The sequence below is a fragment of the Acinonyx jubatus genome, chromosome B4 (assembly GCF_027475565.1).
Source record: "Acinonyx jubatus isolate Ajub_Pintada_27869175 chromosome B4, VMU_Ajub_asm_v1.0, whole genome shotgun sequence".
In the NCBI taxonomy this organism is placed as follows: domain Eukaryota; kingdom Metazoa; phylum Chordata; class Mammalia; order Carnivora; family Felidae; genus Acinonyx; species Acinonyx jubatus.
Window position 1 is genome coordinate 73176205 of NC_069387.1, and position 20235 is coordinate 73196439.

The 20235-nt window shown below is 50.9% G+C and overlaps 1 protein-coding gene across 4 annotated transcripts in view; it reads right to left on the minus strand.

The window, feature by feature from the left end:
* VDR (vitamin D receptor) overlaps positions 1-20235 on the minus strand; it is a 56985-nt gene that overhangs the window by 10194 nt on the left and 26556 nt on the right. For all 4 annotated transcript variants that reach the window (XM_027035981.2, XM_027035982.2, XM_027035983.2 and 1 more), the window contains exons 3-6: positions 11564-11694; positions 3515-3699; positions 3128-3248; positions 178-349 (exon numbers count right to left, since the gene is read on the minus strand). In XM_027035981.2, the coding sequence (XP_026891782.1) occupies positions 178-349; positions 3128-3248; positions 3515-3699; positions 11564-11694 (609 nt within the window). The remainder of the gene's footprint in view (positions 1-177; positions 350-3127; positions 3249-3514; positions 3700-11563; positions 11695-20235) is intronic.

Consider the following 20235-nt stretch of genomic DNA (forward strand, 5'->3'; position numbering starts at 1 on the left):
TGTGGGAGTATGGATAGCTCTCCAGTGCTGGCCTGCTGAGTGATGCTGGATGGGCTGTACTTCCCAGAGATCCTGCTATAGGAGGTCTGGGGTAGGGTCTGAGTCTCTATTCTGGGAAGCAGTGGATTGACCTCCAGGCCTTCTTCTAGCTCAGTCTAGGATTCTGACTCTTCTTACCTGAACCCTGGAATCATCTTGGCAAAGCCAATGACCTTTTGGATGCTGTAACTGACCAGGTCAGCCAGGTGGGGCAGCATCGAGAGCTGGGACAGGTCCAGGGTCACAGAAGGGTCATCTGAATCTTCTTCCCTCGGATCCAGATTGGAGAAGCTGGTCGGTTCCATCACATCTGAGGAAGGATGAGGAAAGAGAAAGAACTTCTTGAGGATACGTGAGCCAGACACCCTCCTTCTTGGCTCCGTGAGGACCTCCTGTGCCCTAGCAGCAGGTCTGGCCAGGAATCCCATAGTGACTGCCTCTCTCCAAGGTCACTCTTCAGTCCAGGCTTCCCTCTAGGATTCCCCGGGAATCCTAGAAACTTTGAAAAGAAACTTGAAAGAAAACTTTCAAGCAGAGCAAGGCAGTGAAATCAAAGATCAAAGATGCCCCAAGAAATGAGACTTCCTTGAGCCACGATGTTACAGACCATGTATTTCTAATGACCAAATCAAACGTGAATTTGGAACCAATGAACTTATGGAAAAGATCGTTCTAAGTTGTAGACCTCACTGGTGATTCAAGATCTACAACTTAGAACGTCTACACTTTTCCTCAATAAACTAGAAACAAATGTGTTTGGTGCCAGTGTTTGTAAAGGTGCAGGGAATTAGTCAACCCTTGTGACACGGGGTGCTAAAGGAAGCATAAATTCATGCAAGTAATCTAGAGAGCTATTGGACAGCAGGCATCTGCAACCTACAATTACGTATGCCCTTTGACCAGTAATCTCACTTCCATAAATTCATCATAAGGAAAAAAGTCTGGAATAAATGCAAATCTTCAGCTACAAGCATATGATTATCTTAATGAAACACTGGGACACAATCTAGAACAGATATGTTATTGTATATTCATACCCCAGAATACTAATCAGCTTTAAACATAATATAGAGGTATATTGAATAACATAATGTAGAGGTATATTGAATAACAGGAAAATATGATATAATATACTGTTAAGAGAAAAAAGCAAGCTATGTATATTGTGTCCAGCATAATCTCACTGCGTAAATATACATATGCATTTAAATTTTTTAAAAGATAGGAAAGAGATATATCACAGTGTTAATGGTGACTACCCTTGGGTAGTAGGCTTAAAGATTTTACATATATAAATATATATATTTATTGTGTGTATATATATATATATAATTTAGTTTATATTTTCTGAATGTCTCTAATGAACATGTATTACGTTTGCTTTAAAAATGTTAACTAGTTTGGGGCACCTGGGTGGCTCAGCTGGTTAAGCATCTGACTTCAACTCAGGTCATGATCTCACGATTCGTGAGTTTGAGCCCCATGTAGGGCTCTGTGCTGACAGCTCAGAGCCTGGAGCCTGCTTCAGATCCTGTGTCTTTCTCTCTCTCTCTGCCCCTCCCCTGCTCATGCTCTGTCTGTCTCTCAAAAAACGAAGTAAATATTTAAAAAAAGTTAAAAACGTTAACTAGTTTGATTTATTTATTTATTTATTTATTTTTTATTTATTTTTTTTTTATTAAGTAATCTCTATGCCTAACATGGGGCTCAAACTCATGACCCCAAGATCAAGAGTCACACACTCCTCCAATTAAGCCAGCCAGGCACCCCTTTAAATACACACATGCTATACTGAACATACCATTGGTGGGGGTGAGCACCTCAAATCAATTAACCTCTGAGGGGATCAAAACTCCTAAATAGTATGGAATTATTCAAAGCTGAATGTATAACATGCAGACTGATCCTCATTGGTGCAAAATGTGCCATTAAGTGACAAGAGCAGCTAAGTGGGTAGAGAAAATTAACACACGGGAGGAACCCCTACAAGACAAGGGGCTCACAGGGTCAGTCAGTCTGTGAAATGGCCACTGCTTTTCTTTAGTCCCTCACCACCTCCCTCCTGTCACTCCTGGGTGGGTAGACACAATGGTCTGGTTCCATGGCTATCCTCGACCAGCTGCACTGAGACCCCTCCCAATGCTTTTGGATCTGGGCACGGAAGCACCATATCTGGGGTTCTAGTTCCCCAGAGGGAAGGGGCTTTCCCATCCCTGTCCTTTTGCAGGACTCGCACAGAGGGCAGAAGGGTTGGGTGAGAGGCAGAGGGATGAAGGATGGGGAGGAGAGGGGCAGGACGATAAAGAAGAAGGTAGAAAAGGACCATAAGAGGAAAAGCAAGCAAGTGCCGGAGGTGACAGGTCCTCCCGCGCCTTGGTGGTTCCCCCAGAGCTCCGGGGGGGGGGGGGGGGGCTGGCGGCGGGTGGGGGGGAGGGGAGGCTATGCTCGGACCCACATGTTCTTCCCCTCGAGTACCACCCTCCAAGGCTCTGAGGACTATACTGTCTCGTGTATTTGGAAATTGCTAAGAGAGTCGATCTTGGAAGCTCTCGCCACAAGGGAAAGAAAACTTTGTAAGTCTGTGAGGTGATGGAGAGGACCTAAACTTATTGCGGTAATCATTTTGCCACACCTCCATGTATCCAATCATTACGTTGCATTCCTGAAACGAATATAACGGTCCATGGCAATTATATCTCAACTAAACTGGAAAAAAAAAACAACCAAAAACAGAACCCCTGAGAGGCCCAGGCTCAAAATACCATTTAAAGGAACCAGGTTAGCCCCAGGGAGGGAGGCAGGGGCAGAAGCCTTGTTTGGAGGAAAGAACAGGGACTCTGCAGACAGACCCCGGCTTGGCCTCACCCCAGCACCGGCCCTCGGGCTAGTTAGCCCTCTTCTGTTTAAGAAAAAAAGAAAAAGAAATACCCCAAAACGAAGCAGGGTGGGGGGTTGTTCCGAGGACACTGGCACACAGCTACCCTGCCATCCGCAGCCAAGGGCAGATGGGCTGCGGGAGCTCTGGGCCCTCCTCCCATGCTGGGCTCCCTGGGCTCCCTGGGCTCCCTGGGGGCGGCAGTGGGCTCACCGAACGAGGCCGCGTAGTGATCTGAGCAGGTGGAAGACGAGTCCCCCGAGAGGCTGGGCGTGTGTCTGGAGGAGGGCCTTGAGGGACGGCCGCCGCCGCACGCATCCCCACGAACCGGAGGCTGGAAGGGAAGGACGGGGGATCAGAGGCTCACATTTGGGGGTCACTTTCCCACCTTGCCCCTGATCTCTGGCAGGAGGGGCTCTGAGGAAGGCTGACGGGAGGGGGAGGCCTCCCCGGTGCCAGAGGGACGGAGCAGCCCCCCTTCCCTCGCTGCCCCGGTCTGGATGGCCGTGGTCCTCCGCGCCCACTCCCCACGCCCCGGCTCCCCCTGTGGCTCTTCACCACGCAGCTCATCCTTCCCGGCCAGCCGGCGAGCACGCGTACCCGGAACTGGGTAAAGTCGGCATAGGTGGGGTCGTAGGTCTTGTGGTGGGCATCCAGCAGGATGGCGATGATGCGCTGCTGCTCCTCCGAGAGCTTGGGCCGCAGACTGTCCTTCAAGGCTTCCTCCTCCTTCCGCTTCAGGATCATCTCCCGCTTCCGCTGCACCTCTTCGTCCGTCAGGATGACTGGGGGGGGGGGGGGGGGTGGGTCAGGAAGAGGGATGTGAAAGCTTCCTCCAGGTGCTAACGGCACAAGAGGGGAGGGGCTGCTCCCCTCACCCTTGGAGCTCACAGGGCGGGCGTGCTTCCTGCCACAGGTCCACCCCACGGATGGGAAACTGGGTTTCCCATGGTGAAAAGGCAGGTGCATGAGAGAGGAGGAGAAAGGATTTGAGTGGTGGGATGCTCAGGCATTATTAGCGAGTCCGGGTTCTCAGGAACGAGTGATATGATTCTGGGCAAACCGTGTGAACTCTCTGGGCTTTCCTCTCATTAATCAGACCAAGAAGTTTGTTCCATCATAACTCTTCTAAGGTCCCTTTTGTTGTTCCTGCCTCCGAAAAGCGCGTGTATGTGGGGTGGCAGTGATAACCCCTACCTTGAAGGATGGGCTGTTTTGAGAACTGAATGCATGCCTAGCACAGAGCGGCTGCTCATTCCGGTCTCTTCTCCCCCACCTTCATTGCGCATGATCTCGAGGGAGACATTGGGGGAGGAAGGGTGAGAGGCACTGTGCGGCCAGTCCCAGTGTTGGAAGCTGGCAGATGCGGAAAGGCCCCTCTTCGGAGCCATTCCCACACCCAAGTTTCCAGGCATGGGACTCGGGCATCTGATCTACTCTGACCAACTTAGAAAGACTTTGCTCTTCGGTTCCCGCAAAACAACCCCTCCTCCGGCCTGTCTAGCCTTGAAACTTCTGCCCCAGGAAGTTTTCGAGGCCTCTAGAAGTCCCGAAGATAACACCGTGAACCTCTGATTTGCAGTTCTTTCCAGCTGCTAGTGAGGGTGTCTGACAAGGGGGAGACCCCACCATCAGGCTGTGCAGGGGCCCCAGGGCCGTGCCCACCTCGCCGCACTGGGCAGCTGCCTGGGAGGGCGGGGCTGGGAGCAGGGACGCCTGGCACAGCAGCCGGGCAAACAGACCTCCCGGCCGGGGCTTGCAGAGTGCTGGCGGCGGGAGTGGGCACTGGGGCCCTCGGCCTGTAGCTACTTGCTCTGTGTTGGTGTCGCCAGCGCTTCTGCCCACAGACCTGGGGAGTTTCACAACAGCAGGGAGAGGAAGTAGAACCCCAGGGTGGGTGGGTTCTGGGCTTTAAGAAAGGCCCACTGGCCCGGCCCCCTCAGGTGGGGGGAGAATGCACGAAGCTGGTGGGAGGGGAGGGAGAGCCTAGGGGGTGGGGTGGGCACCCAGAGCCTCGGGCACGGCAGGAAAGGAAGCCTGTGGCAAAGGATGTTGAGTTCCCTCCACAGCTGAGGTAAGCCATACTAAGAGGACCGCAGGAGGCCACGCCCAGGTTATTGACTCACCTGCCCAAAGAGCTGCCAGGCCTCCTCCCACAGAGGGTGTCTGCTCAGACTCCAAGAGGTCAAGTGGGGTGAAAGGGGAAGGAGCAGGGAGCATTCCATTCAAGGCAAGGTGCAAGGCCCTAGCCTGGGGAATCCAAGATTAGGTGTCTGGTCTTTCCTGCTCCCCTGAGGGGGGGTGCTCTGCCTGTCACACCAGACACCCCAGAACGTGTTTCTCAGCCTGACTAGGCTTTGATATCCCCTTGCGATTCTATGACGTCCCTCTCCCGCTCAGAAACCTTTTCTGGGTCCTTCCTGCTTACCACGGTCCAAATTAAAGTCAAGATTCTCCATGCTTTTACGTCTTCCTAACTTTGCAGCGTCACTTCCCAGGGCCTCTGGACACACCGCTTGTGCTCTGGTCACGTCAAGATTGCTGACCTGTGAACATGACCCGCTCGCTCTTGCCACCTCATTTCCACTTACGCTGGATGCCTGTCCAGCTGGGTCTTCTCTCCCCTGTAGTGGTGCAAGCTCTGTCTATTCTTCAGCCCCCAGGTTACAGTCCTCTTTTACCACGAAGCCTTTCTGGATTGCCCTGATCTGCACTGTGCATTCATTTCTCGTTTCTGGGGCATGTCTACTGTCTCCCACACACTGGCACCAAAGTATCTTCCACTCTGTAATATTTATGGTTAGTACAGGCTCCAGTAAATGCCTGCGCAGATAGAACCTAAGATGTTCAAGATCTCTTTCACTAGGGGCACCTGGGTGGCTCAGCCAGTTGGATGTCTGACTCTTTTTTTTTTTTAACTTTTTTAACTTTTTTTTTTTTTTTTTTGAGACAGAGAGAGACAGAGCATGAACGGGGGAGGGGCAGAGAGAGAGGGAGACACAGAATCAGAATCAGAAGCAGGCTCCAGGCTCCGAGCCATCAGCCCAGAGCCCGACGCGGGGCTCGAACTCACGGACCGCGAGATCGTGACCTGAGCTGAGGTCGGACGCTTAACCGACTGAGCCCCCCAGGCGCCCCTGATGTCTGACTCTTGATCTCACTCAGGTCATGGTCTCACAGTTCCCGAGTCAGGCTCCATGCCAATAGCTGGAGACTGCTTGGGATTCTCTCTCTCCTGCTCTCTCTGCACCACCTCTCTCTCTCTTTCTCTTTCTCTCTCTCAAAATAAATAAATAAACTTAAAACATAAAGATCTCTTTCACTAGAACCATAGGATACCTAAGGGGGTGGCGAACATCTTACACTTCCTGTGGTTTCTGCATAAAGGCTAGCCCAGTGAGGCTTCCTGGCCATGGTGTTGACTCCATAGTCTGAAAGATTGCACACCCAACACATCTACGCTGATTGTACCTACCATGTGCTAGTCATTGTCCTTTGCTCAGGAAATGATAGTGAGACGTGCACCAGCACTGCATGTACCCTAAAATGGCAGGATGGCACACATTGAATGCCAGTCCACTAGATAACTGAGCCCAGCTTGCCTTTTTAATTTCAATAATTGTGACTGAAACATTTTCAAGACAGAATACCTTGTAACAGAACACCTGTAACATCATATTACCTTTTCTTGATGATTCAGAGGCATCATCATTCAGAACAATTACTGGACTTTGCAGGAACAAGGTTATAACCTCAGAATTGTATAGGGCTGTGTCCGTGCACTATATGACTTAGCCTGCTATGGTTTGGAGTTCTTTTTCTTTTTTAATTGAAAAAAAAATTTTTTTAATGTTTATTTATTTTTGAGAGAGAGACAGAGACAGAGTACGAGTGGGGGGAGGGGTGCAGAGAGAGAGGGAGACACAGAATCCAAAGCAGGCTCCAGGCTCTGAGTTGTCAGCACAGAGCCCAACATGGGGCTTGAACCCACGGACCATGAGATCATGACCTGAGCTGAAGTTGGACACTTAGCCAACTGAGTCACTCAGGTGCACCAAGGAGCTCTTTTTTTTTTTTTTTTTTTTTTTTAATGTTTATTTATTTGAGAGAGAGAGAGTGAGTAGGGGAGGGGCAGAGAGACAGGGGACAGAGGATCCAAAGTGGACTCTGAGCTGACAGCAGAGAACCCGATGCAGGGCTCGAACCCACAGACTGCAAGGTCATGACCTGAGCTGAAGTTGGATGCTTAACCGACTGAGCTACCCAGGCACCCCTGATGTGGAGTTCCTGTGCTACCTCACATAGCTTTCAGTCGCCCCCTCTCTGGTAAGCTCTGTGTTGTCCCTTTGTATCAGTGCCTGCCTTTCTTCCCATAAACAGCTAACTTCTAGTCTGTTGGGGAGCTGGAAATCCTGGTAATCAAGTTTTATGAAGAAAAAAAAAACAGTGGTAATAAAAATGGATTAAAAATATAGAACTTTTTATGTGCCGGACACCATTCTAAATGTTTCTTAAACATTAGCTCATATATTTAGTGCTCATAAAAACCTCTTAAGGCAGGTGCTATTATCCCCAGTTTGCAGATGAGGGAATGGAGGCCCAGAGGCTATGTACCTTGTTCAAAGTCATACAGCTAACACATGGTGAAGCTGGTATTCGGGCCTGGGCAATAAGGCTCTAGAATCCGAAACTGTAACCACTACTCCCTACCGCCTGTGATTACAATTGGCTCTACTTGCTCAGTGGGACTCTTGTCCTCAGCCGTGGAACACACAGAGTGTTCCAACCCGTCTGAAGAGCATGAAAAAGTAAATAAAGTAGCAAAGTTTGTAAATGATTTACTTTCAAAGGACAAAGTTAAGAAGATCCAAGGTTAACCTTATGCCATTGTTCTTCTCAATCACTGTATCAAATAGCTACTGCCTTCCTGTGTGCAGTGCTAGCGAAGGAAATGCTGAGACCTGCCATTTTCTAACGGGGGCTGCCAATCCCCCGAGCCTCCCTCCAGGCAAAATTGTCTGGAGACCGAGTAAGTCACAAGTGTCTCACATGTGCAGATGCGCATTGTGATTTATCAAATAGGTCATTGTTTAAAGGGGTTGCTAATTTCATGGGGAATGGTGCGTTTTTTAAAAATCACTTTCTCAAGAAATTGCTACCGAAAATGCAGTTACCATGATGTAGGAGGACCCATGTTTTGGAGTTGAAAGCCTTTGACCTAGAATAAGAGTGAACAGGTTCTGAAAGAACATTTGATGGGCTCTCCAGTGAATAAAGCACATGAGCTGTGTTTATAGATTTTGTGAAACCCACATGGCTCCTCTGTAGCTTCTCTGCCTTCCGTCTAGGTTGCCTGCTGAGTGCTAAAATGGCTTTGCACACGGTGCTCCCATGCAGGACGTTCCCTGTTTCATGAAGTCTAGAACTGCATTTGGAAGTCAAACTCTGGAAGCGTGATCAAGTGAATGACACGGACAATAGCAGATTTGGGAGATCTTTCTGATCTATAGACCCGTGGGAGATACAGAGGTACAAATGAGCATAATGGGGAGCTAATGTATTCAACACGTATTTATTGAGTACCTATGCTGTGCCAGGAGCTGTGCTAACTCTGGGTAGGAGACATACATCTGTAAAAACATGGAACAAACTAACATATAGGTGTTTCCACGCAGGATAGGTCAACCAGAAGTAAGAATTCAACCATGGAATTTCTTGGGCTCCAAGGAATAAAGTCAACTAGGACTTGAAGAAAGAGAAAGGGAGTCTTCGGTGGGAACAGTCTCTTAAGCCCATCCCTTTGGGCACCTGGAAGGTGCCTGGAAATGCACAGTGGGGGAGCTCTGGCCCACTGGGGGTACCTGACGGGCCACGCCAGGGTGGAGCCCACTCACCTGGCCCTTGGAAGCAAACAGACCTAGGTCAGAATGCCCATACCATACCAACTTATTAGCTTAAAAGCATGAAATTTTAATTCCTCTGCGCTTCCCCATCTATGAAAAAAACAACAGAAGTATGTACATCTTTAGGGATTCTTATGAGAATTTAACCAGAAACTGCATGTATCTTGCACTCAGTAGGACTTCCCACACCCAGCCCCTTCCCCTTCCTGAGCTGCCTCTAGGCAAGGGCCCCCTCTCTGCCCCTGCCAGAAGGGAGCCTGTGTTTGCAGCTCCCTTCCTAGCGAGTAGCGAGCCCGCCGGGAGGTGTCCGGGGGTTTTACAAATGTTGATACAAAATTGTCTCTGGGAGGCTGAGCCTTAAGGCAATCACCAGCCCAGGTGATAAATGAGCGGCTCTCCTAGGTTTCTGAGTTGGGAGCTCTAGGCTCAGACACTCTGACAGACTTCTTTAAGCTGGGCTAGATTGACGCAGAGAACTACAGCTCTTCCTGAAGGACCCTCCCTTAGAGCAGTGGCAAGAACGTGCCTAGTGCTAGCTCAAACTTTCCATGTAACAGGAGCTCTGGGGCCCAGACTCCAAGAGCTCAGCTCTACCAGCCCACACCTCACTCACTGGAGCTCCCTGCGCGGGCATCCTGAGACTGGGGGACACAGGGCTGCCCTGGCCATACAGCAGGGTAGGCGTGTGGGCCTACAGTGGATATATAGCAGCGTGAGGACCCAGGACTGTCCTGGGCATATAGCAAGATGGGAGCACAGGGTTGCACACAGTAGGGCAAGGACACAAGTGCCCTGGGCATATAGCAGGGCAGGGGTGTGGGATTACTGTGGATATATAACAGGATGGGGACAGGGCTCTGTTGGGGAAGACCGAGGCTGTGTTTGGGATGGCTGAAGGGCAAAGCTGTTGGGAGTTGAGGGGTGGGCATCCATTTCTGGATTGCTGCCCCCACCCACCACCACACGGTGTTCTTGGGGGGAGGCACTTGGACGCACCCAAGACCTGTTCATCACCATGGATGCAGAGCTCTCTTTGCGGACCAGGAGGGATCTAGAAGCAGACATGGAGACTCGCTTTCTGACTCCAGTCCTGGTAGTCTTACTTTTCTGGGTCTCAGATATTTCCAAGTGTTCGCCCTATTCTAAGTGGATGCAACACCTCCTTCCTCCTGAGACCTAGGAGAGGGGCTTCTGGAACAGCAGTGAGGCTGGCACCGACCAGAAGTTCTGGGGCAGAGCCTTACTGAATCCCAGACGTGTAACCCATGGTGGTTCTTGGTTGGCAAAAGCCTGAGACCCAGGCTCCCTGCCCTGTGGAGGATGTGCGCTCCTTGGGGGCAGGAGCAGGGGCTCTAAGTACCGCATCTCGTTTGTGTCCACCCTCGTGCCTCACACAGAGGAGGCCACACTAAGCCAGTGTGTGAGAAGCCGCATGAGGCACTCAGCCTTGGCCTGCTCTGCTCCAGGATAAACACGGGAGTCGGGTGGGGCAGGGGACTGGGCTAGGAGAGATCAGCATGTCCAGGCCTGCCCGCTCCCGTGGGGGCGAGGAGGAACAACAGCCTGGAAACTTCTTCCAGAACTGTCAGTGTTGACTGGGGAGCCGGGATCAGGAATGGAGGGCTGTGATCCCCAGGCCCAAGGAGGAGGCTCCAGGTGAGGGCCTTCACGCTGTCTCTGTTCCCCAACAACAGAGAAGGGTTTTTTTTTCCCATTAAGGAAGAAACTTTCCATCCCCTAAGCCCTATCCCGTGACTCTTCCCTTGCTCCGGACACATCTTCCCTGTACCTGCCTCCCTCGCTCCCCAAAACGATAGCCTCATAGCCAGGAGGGCCTCCCGGGGTGCATGCATCTGAGCACCCCTCTTTAGCCTCCCCGGGCCCACAGGTTAGCAGGGCACAAGCCTTGTCCCGGGGCCAAGGAGGGGATCAGCGTGCAGACTGCAGACAGGCAGGGCTGAATGTGCAGGGGGCACCCATGCCCAGGCTGGCCCAGTGCCCTGGTCTCCAGGCCGGGGAGGGCCAGGCTAGCCCCTCCCAGGGTCTGCTGAATTTAATGGCTACTCTAGTTACCAAATAACTGATACCGCAGCTCAGAAACAAAGTCCAGGGGCTGTTTTTAATCGAGGGTTAGAACAAACGAATTTGCTATTGGTCCTCTCCTCCAACCCCAGAGCTGGACGGGAAGTCCTAGGACCGCTCCTCTCTCTCTCTATCTGGATCCAGAGGGTCATCCTAGAGTCCGGTGCTTCCCCTCACAGACTCTTTCCCCTGGTCTCCTCTAGGCTCCAGCCGGCAGATCCGCCCAGGGACCAGAGTGGCAGGAAGGCTGCAGAGGCAGAGGAGGGGGGACAGACCCCGGATGCCAACTGGGCTCTCAATATTCTCCCCACCACTCCTGTCCCTCCCCAAGCTCAGCAGCTCACTCTCCCAAAGTCCAAAGAACCCTGGGTCATTGAGCAGGTTGGTGAGTATAATGATGCCCCGCGCTGCCCTCCTCACAGGCCTCACTCTGGAGGGGCTGTCCCAGGCCTCTGAGACGCATATACAGACCCTAGAGAGGCTCGCAGTACCCTCTTGGTGCCTGGACCCTGCTGTTCTGGCCTCAGGGCCCCAGCTCCACATGCAGGGCGCCAGCAGCCCCAGGGGAAGGACCGCACACCTCTCGGGCCAAACCTGCACGAACAGCAGCACGAAACCTTCCCCTTCTAGTGCCGACCCCCCGCCCTGGCCCCCGAGCACTCACACTCCTTCATCATGCCGATGTCCACGCAGCGCTTGAGCCGGCACGCCTGGCAGTGGCGGCGATTGTCCTTGGTGATGCGGCAGTCGCCGTTAAAGGGGCAGGTGAACAGCGCCTTCCGCTTCATGCTTCGCCTGCCGAGGGAGAGAGCACCTGCCACCTCTGTGCCACCCACCGTCCAGCCTCGGCCCTGGCTGCCAGCAGGGACTGTGACCACCCAGGCCTGCCGGCAAGACCCCTGGGATCTCCTCGTCTCCCACAGAGGGTTTGGGGCCCGGCCCCGGCCGCTCTCAGTGACCACCGCTCCCTCCCCCCACACTCCAGGCTCCTCCTCCTTCTGTCATTGCCTACTCTGCTCCCATCATCGCTTTCATTTATTTATTTTATTTACTATTTGAAAGGATTTATTTATTTATTTATTTATTTATTTATTTATTTATTATTACTATGATTGCTTTTTTTAAAAAGTAGGCTCTACCCCCAGGGCTTGAACTCATGATCCAGAAATCAAGATCTGCCCACTTTACCCACTGAGCCAGCATAGCGCCCCTGATTTACTTTGATGGCACTCTACTTCTCACTCTATTATTATTATTATTATTATTACTACTACTACTACTACTACACAGGAAATACATCAATGTATTAGCCTAGTGAAATTTTTAAAAATACTGGGGAGTCTGGGTGGCTCAGTCAATTAAGCGTGGGACTTCAGCCCAGGTTACGATCTCCAAGTTGCTGAGTTCAAGCACCCCCACCAGCCCCTTGGGCTCTGTGCTGAGAGCCCAGAGCCTGGAGGCTGCTTTAGATTCTGTATCTCCATCTCTCTCTTCCCCTTCTCTGCTGGAGCTCTGTCTCTGTCTTTCTCAAAAATAAATAAACATTTTTTTTACTAAAGAAACAAAAATCCTGAAATCTGTAGAACAGCCCTCACTGCTTTTAGTGAGCCATTATGAGAGGTGAGGGCACTAGTGGCCACTTTAAGTCATCTAGAGCCTGGAGGTCTGTGATTAGAGTGTCCCTGGTCCAGGAACAGACACGCGCACGGGTGCGTGGAGAAGGGAGGAAGGGCCCAAACCGTAGCTTTAGGCATCCAGGTAACACGTCCAGAGAGAAAAGGCCAGATGAGCGGGCAGAAGCCCTGAGGTCTGGCCTTGGCTTTCCAAAAGGCAGAGGAAGCAAGGATTCTTCAAGGACAGAAAACTACCAAAGGTTCTTAGCTAGGAAGCTGGTCTCCCTGGCCGCTGGTATTCTATGTAAAATTGTGTGTGTGCGTATGTGTGTGTGTGCGCGCGCCTATGCGTGCATGTGCAAGCTTGAGGGCTCATTTTCCTTAATCTGGCTTTCTCCCCTGCTGCCAGCCACACCACATGGGATTTGGGGAGGCTGCATCATCCGTGTCCTACAGGTTCCTCGTGCTCTTCCCAGCCCTAGCAGGGGCAGGCCCCACTTGTTTGCCCCAGGACGGGTGACAGGAGTTAGTTGGGGCGGGATGGTGGCAGAATCACTTTCTCTGTGAGCAGCAGCACCTTCCAAGGAGCTGTGGCGATAGATGCTCAAGCCTTGGAAGCAAAGGCCCGGGTCCAACCGTTTCTCTCCCTTAGAGAGGAGTTGGCCACACATTAGTTTTATTTCTTGGTGAAAAATGGCTCACTGTTCACATTCATTAGAAGACATACGGAGTTTGAGACAAACATACTCGTTGGCGGATAACGGACAGATGGTTAGGGGACCCAAGAGACTACTTACTGGTGGACCTCCTCATTTCATAGATGGGACCACCGAGGGGAAGAGACTTTTCAGTGAGGTGATTTAGCAAGAAGTGAAGGCTCCCTGGTTGGCTGTTAGAGATGTGAGGCTCAGCTTTAGCTTCGTGTACAACCCCTCTCATCTCTAGAAACAAGGTGCTCAGTGAGGTGGAGCCCACAAGCAAAGAGCTCCAGGCGGCTGGCTCTTGAGAACAACTCAAGGCCAACGATGACCCAGTGGCTCACGAGGTAGCTGCTTTTGGTTTTGGACCTTGGCTGCCCGTACCCTCCTGTTATGCCTCTTCTGACCCAAGGGGGCCCCAGTAGACAGGGCTACACAGGGAGGTGGAGAAACATGAGGCTATGGGGGTCAGGTCCAGACCACTAAAGGCCACATCCACCCCTGCAGTGACTACCCAGGGAGGGACTGTACTTTAGGCTTTTGCCTGCCTTTAAGAAGGGCTTTAGAAAGCCCTTCTCCTTGAGCCTCCATCCATCTATTGTAGTTCTCCAGAGGGACAAGCAAATATGGAGGTACCCTGGCTACCCCAAAATGAGATACTGCCATTACCACCGGATGTGCAATGGATTCACTCCTTTACTCCTCCCCCTCTTTCCCACTCGTGGCTCCTGTGGCTCTGCCTATTACCACAAAGGCTCAGGCCCCAGAATGCCTGTAATTCTCTAAACTTATTCAAGGGCCAGAAGTTTCTAATTCAGAGTAAACTCTCATTTCCTTTTTTTTTTACAACTAGGCATTTTGCCCAGAAGTGAAGGGTCTGCTTTTTCCTTCCACCCACTGTCTTGTCTGGCTCAGAGCTCTTCCTGTTCATTCTCCAGGGTTTGGGGCACCAGGAGGAGCCTACATGTGGCACCTCCAGACACGTAAGCCAAAGCCTCCCACCAGCCCTGTGCTGGGGGCTGAGAGCTCCCTGAGGCCCCCCACAAGAGGCAGCCTCACATCCCTTGGAGGCCTGTCCCTCCTTCCTCGGGCTCTAGTGCACCTGCCTCTGACTCTCACTGGTGGGCACCTCCCCCACCTGCAAGGTCGCTCAGAAAGAGATGTGGACCATGACCATCTTTCTTTTATCTTCCTCATTGTAAATCTGAAGCCCCCCCCCCCCCAGGCTTCCACACACAGAGGACTTGGAGATAGCCACTCAGCCTAGCATTGCCTGACAACAGGAGTGGACTCTAAACAAGGCTGGGTTGGAATCCAAAAAAAAAAAAGCAGATCTGGCTTAAAAGAAAACACTGGGGAGGGAGGACCCAGTATCCTTGCTTCCAGCTTTGTCTCTGTAGCAGGAAGTACTCTCATGAGTACTGAGAAACAAAGCAGGAGGAGGAGGAGGGAGAAATGGAGAAGAAGGAGGAAGAGGAGGGGGAGGAGAGGAAGGCAGGAAGGCAGGAGGGAGGGAAGGAAGGAAGAAAATGTTAAAAGCCTTCTGGCCAGGCACATTATCTCCTAGTAAGGCTCAGATCTGGGGTAAGAATGTCACTTGTGGGGGCACCTGGGTGGCTCAGTCGGTGAAGCATCTGACTTCAGCTCAGGTCATGAACTCACAGTTCGTGAGTTCAAGCCCCACGTCGGGCTCTGTGTTGACAGCTCAGAGCCTGGAGCTTGCTTCAGATTCTGTGTCTCCCTCTCTCTCTGTCTCTCAAAAATAAACATAAAAAAATGAAAAGAATGCCGCTTGTGCTTTTCACCGTTTGCCACACTTTGTCCCAAAGCCCACCAACTTTGCTGCGTGTCTGCACATTAGTTGAACAACGCAGAAAGGAGCCCATAAATTCATGCAGCTCTTAATTAGTATGCAAAATTATAGTAAGCAGCTCTGCCCTGGCTTCTCTAAAGACAGAATCAGAGGCAGGACCCTGGAATTGTAGCCAGGAAGATGGAGGTTAGCCATCACAAAGAACACTGTCACACTCTGGAGCGTGGGTCGGTGTTCAGGAGATGGAAACTCCCTCGCCGCCTCCGACGGCCGGACCCAGGTCCTCTTCTGAAATGGCTTTCAGGTACGCCCAGTCCAGCCCAGTTGCCGGGCCGCAGGTCCTGCGAGCTTGAGACCCGGTTCTTCCCCGATCCCCTGCCTTCTAAGGGCACTTCCACACATGTGGCTGTCATCTAGCCTCTGCCCACAAGGAGTCGGAGCAGCCAGATTGGCCAGCCGTGGCTCTGTGCTTTGTCCTAAAGATCCACGCCCTGCCCTGTCTTCCTCCCAGTGCTAATTGCTTGTGAGCTGGTTCGGTTTTGAGAAACAAGAGCTTTGAGTTTCCGTGGGAGCCCATCGCCTTAGCTCCTCTCTAAGCCTGGACCCTGTCATCCTCTGGATGGTTGGCAATTATACCCCAGCTCAGGAAGGAGGGGTAGGGGTGGTGCAGCCAAGCTAAATATAGACACAGTTTCTAGAAAGTCAGGGGTGAGAGAGGACATTGACCAATTCATCAAAACATGACAGGCAATTCACAGAAGCCTGAAGTGCCCAAGGCCAGTGTCTCGGGCTTGGGACAGTAGGGTCCTTCTCGGGTAGGTGGCCCCATCACCAGAGACACACCTTGTGAAACCCAAGCCCGGGGCCAAGTACCAGCTCTGGGCTCTGTCTCCACCACAACGTTGAGTGTCACAGAAATCTTGGAGCCTGGAGCCTGTGTCTCCCTCTCTTTCTGCCCTCCCTTGCTTGTACTCTCTCTCTCTCTCAAAAATAAATAAAACATTAAAAAAAATTTTTTTTAAAAAAGAGAGAGAACTGGTCCAAGGGCGCCTGGGTGGCTGAGTCGGTCCAACACCTGACTCTTGATTTCGGCTCGGGTCACGATCTCGCGGTTCTTGAGTTCGAGCCCCGACTTGGGCTCCGTCCGCATGGACAGTGCACAGAGTCTGCCTGGGATTCTCTCTCTTCCTCGCTCTCCCTGACCCTCCCCCGCTCATGCTCCATCTCTCTCCAATACATTTTTAAAAAGAGAGAGGGAACTGGTCCATCACATCATAGTATATCCTTGCAAGATGACGGGGCTGTGGAAAGGACAGAGGAAGAACGTGGAAACGGGAACCAGCTTGAAGAAATGCTCTGTGGTAGATAAAACCAAGTGCGGGAGGGTGAGTTTAGTATATATGCCCACCTCCCCGTGCACGTGCGTGCCTGTGCACACACACATAAACCCGCACACGTGCTTTCATATAAAGAGTCTGGCAGCGAACACAGCGAGCTGGTGACAGCCACAGCTTCTGGAGGAAGTAGGGGCACGGGAACTGGGTAGGGAAGGAGACTTGCTTGTCACTTATATGCCCTTCCGGACCATTTGCTCCACTGCTGCTGCTTCTTTTGAGCCGCTCACAGGAGTTATTTACACACACATTCCAGGTTCCGCGAGAGAGGAGAGGAAAGGGCTGTCTGTTCTCAGAGGCAACACACTACAAAAGGACGATGGTAATAGCCTCCGCTTCCCGAGAGCCTTCATGCCAGTATTTTGCATATTATCTCCAAGGCTATCAACGACGACCTTTCAGGATGGGCATTATCCCTATTTTACAGGTGATATGAAAAGGACTGGAGGGTTAAATCACTTGCTTCACATCACGTGGCTAATAAGTGTGAAAGCAGGATCCGAATCAAGATCTGTTTGATTCCAAAGCTTCCAGTATTCTTACATAACATCGTCCTCCTTATGAATATACCGTACCTCAATCCAAGCCAGAGTAGCCATCAAAACGTGCCCCCTAGGGGCGCCTGGGTGGCTCGGTCGGTTAAGCGTCCGACTCCGGCTCAGGTCATGATCTCACGGTCCGTGAGTTCGAGCCCCGCGTCGGGCTCTGTGCTGACCGCTCAGAGCCTGGAGCCTGTTTCAGATTCTGTGTCTCCCTCTCTCTCTGCCCCTCCCCTGTTCATGCTCTGTCTCTCTCTGTCTCAAACATAAATAAACGTTAAAAAAAAAATTAAAAAAAAAAAAAACGTGCCCCCTAAAGTCCAGGAACATGCAGCAGAGGCTGTTTGGGGGTCTCCTCTGGCACAAAGCCATTGGGAGAGACACAGTCCCTGAGAGGGGTGGTTTGGAAATGAGGGGTCACCGCTGGCGGTCCTCTCCACTGGCCCTATACTGCCATAGCACAGGGACGACCCCCGCGTGTGCCGAGAGTAACTTCCTGCCAATGAGCCTTGATGAGAGAGCTGAGTTCCCCCCCAAAACGTAAGATCTTCTTCACATGCCTGCAGCTGCCTTTCTTGACAACTCCAGTGACATTCCCTCTGCAAATAATCCGGCCTCCTCTACCCAAGCTTCCAAAACTACTCTTGACCCATCCGCGGACAACCTTCCTCGTTCTCTTTCAGTCACAGTCTCGAGCGGCCATGGAAGAAGCTGCCAGCTGCCAAGCTGAACTGGACAAAGTTTTCTCCGGCAGCCCCGATGTCGTGGGGACACATTTACTGGCGCTCATAGAACGCCCTGCTCCTCTCTCCTCTCTGTTTACTCCAGTGCTCGTAAGCCCTTTGAGTTTTAAGTCGTTGGCCATCTGCCTCGTTTCTCTGCTCCCCTTCACATCACGGCTCTTGCAGTATCAGCTGGGGGGACTTCCCGAAAGCCAGAACATTCCTCGTGTTCCCGGATCCTCACCAGCCTGCCTTTTGCCCCCTGCACTCCACAGGACTCATAATTAACAAGGTCCCTGAGCACCTTGAGGCCCACAAACAAGAAGGCATTTCTCCACTCTGTGTTTGTTAGCTTGGCACTTGCAATGCACGCCTTCACAGTGTCTGGATTAAGGAGGCGTCAACAAGGAGGAAGAAGACAAGAGGAAGAGGCAGTGATCTGTTTCTCAACCCTGCATTCCAAGACCACCTTTTTTATTCCACCTTTTTTATCTGTATTCTTTTTTCCCCTTATTTTATTTTATTGTATTTTGAGACAGAGAAAGAGAAAGCGAGCATAAGCAAGGGAGGGGCAGAGAGACAGAATCTCAAGCAGGCTCCCCACCCAGCACAAAACCTGACATGGGGCTCGATCTCACTGCTGCCAGCTCATGACCTGAGCCGAAATCAAGAGTCGGAGGCTTAACTGACTGAGTCACCTAGGCACCCCCCAGGACCACCTCTTAAACTTCACCATACTCTTAATTCTCTTCTTCAAAGAGGTCCCTCGGATTTTCTTCTGTCCTTTATATCTTTTCCTTTATTTTATATTAGAGTCTGAACTAAGCCACTCATGACCAGAGATTCATTCACATCCACAGATCGTATAATATATATATATATATCCTTTGTAGTAGACCTACGTATTTTTCCCCTCCGGCCCTTACTTATGCTCTGGCTGTTGACAGAGCCAAGACATATAACCTTTTACAAGCCTACTCATGCCATTTTATTCACACTGGAAATATCATTTTTCCCCCCAGGATGTCCATGTATTCCAGAGGAACATGAAGCAGAAACAGCATGAAATAACTTGTAGGACAAATTGGCCAACAGTGGTCTCTAATGGTCTCTATGGTCTGACCATAGATCAATAGAACTGTGGTCACTGTCCAACCTTCATAATCCCATTTTGGTTTGATTATGAATTCTGGACCTGCTGGGATGACCACAATGAGCTCCTATGGTAGGTTAGTTTGACTATCTTGGAAGTCAAACCAAAGACTGAATGGTCAGACTGGTCCCCAGGGCTTGGTAAATAGCCAGTGACTCAGCACGAAAGGGATCCTCTTTCCTTGAGAACACCATGAACGGGTTGAGTGAACTCCCCAAGAGCAAGGACTTGGTTGCACTTATCTTTGTGTTCCTAAGGATGTGGAACCTGACACAGAGAAGGTACCCCCCCCCCCCCAAACGTAGACCTTTCTTCCTGGGATCAGGATTTCACAAACAGACATAAGTGGCAAGGGGGTTCTATCTGAAATAGACTAAAAATAGAAAAATACCAAATAGAATTTGGATGAAGTAAAGGAGAAGCAAGGGTAAGGGGGAGAAAAGAAGAGCAATTATGTATATTTAATTGATTTTTCTTTTTGGCAACAGTTATGTTCTGTGAGGGCACCATGAGCACTGAATTAACACATACTGAACCACTGTTCCCAGGGTTAGCTTCCTGGGAGCCTCTGGTCACAACATTTTCATCAATCAGTACATAACCTTGTTTCACATGTGCTATTTAAAGGGACCTTACTTAATATATATTGTTGATTCATTAAAACTGAACTCAGCCAACAGCACTGTAGCTCATGTCTGAATGAAGCTTCTTGAACACTTGTTTTCTTTGTAAGGCACATCGAAGCTTTCTTGTGCTTAGTTAGGACCACTTAATGGCACTTCAGCACTATGCGTGGGGCCATCCTAAACAGTGGAATCACCACCAAATAGCACAAAAATGCAAAAACTGTGGTACTAAGCAGCCCACAAAAAGGACACTTGTTTGTAGCATGAGAGCTGAAACAAGAAGGCAGGATGTCACCTTGTTCCACCTTGGCTGGGAATGTGTGCGTCGTGGGTCTTGAAGTTTTCACCACTCTGACACCACCATGACCACAAAATTCTGCAAGTATTGATGTGGGGACTACAAGGAAGTTTTAACAAGTGGCCAAGTTTGCAAATACAGAATCTACAAATAACGAAGATTGACTGATTGTGTGTGTGTGTGTGGTGGGTAGGTGGGGGGTGGGTGGGTGGGTGGGTGTGTATTTTTATCAAACAAAATCAAGACAAACAACAAGAGGTGTTGGCTCTTCAGAAAGTGCATCCTGGCCCAGTCATCACGGCAGGGACAGTAAAGACACAAGGCAGACAAGGACAGGGTAACAGGACAAAAGCAGAATGCTGCCCGTAATACCAGCACTTCCACACAGGGGTTGTTGGAAAGGGGGCTCAGGGTGGGTGACATACAAACGTACCATCCCTGTCCATTTTGTCATTTCCCACACCTAGCCCTGGGCATCAG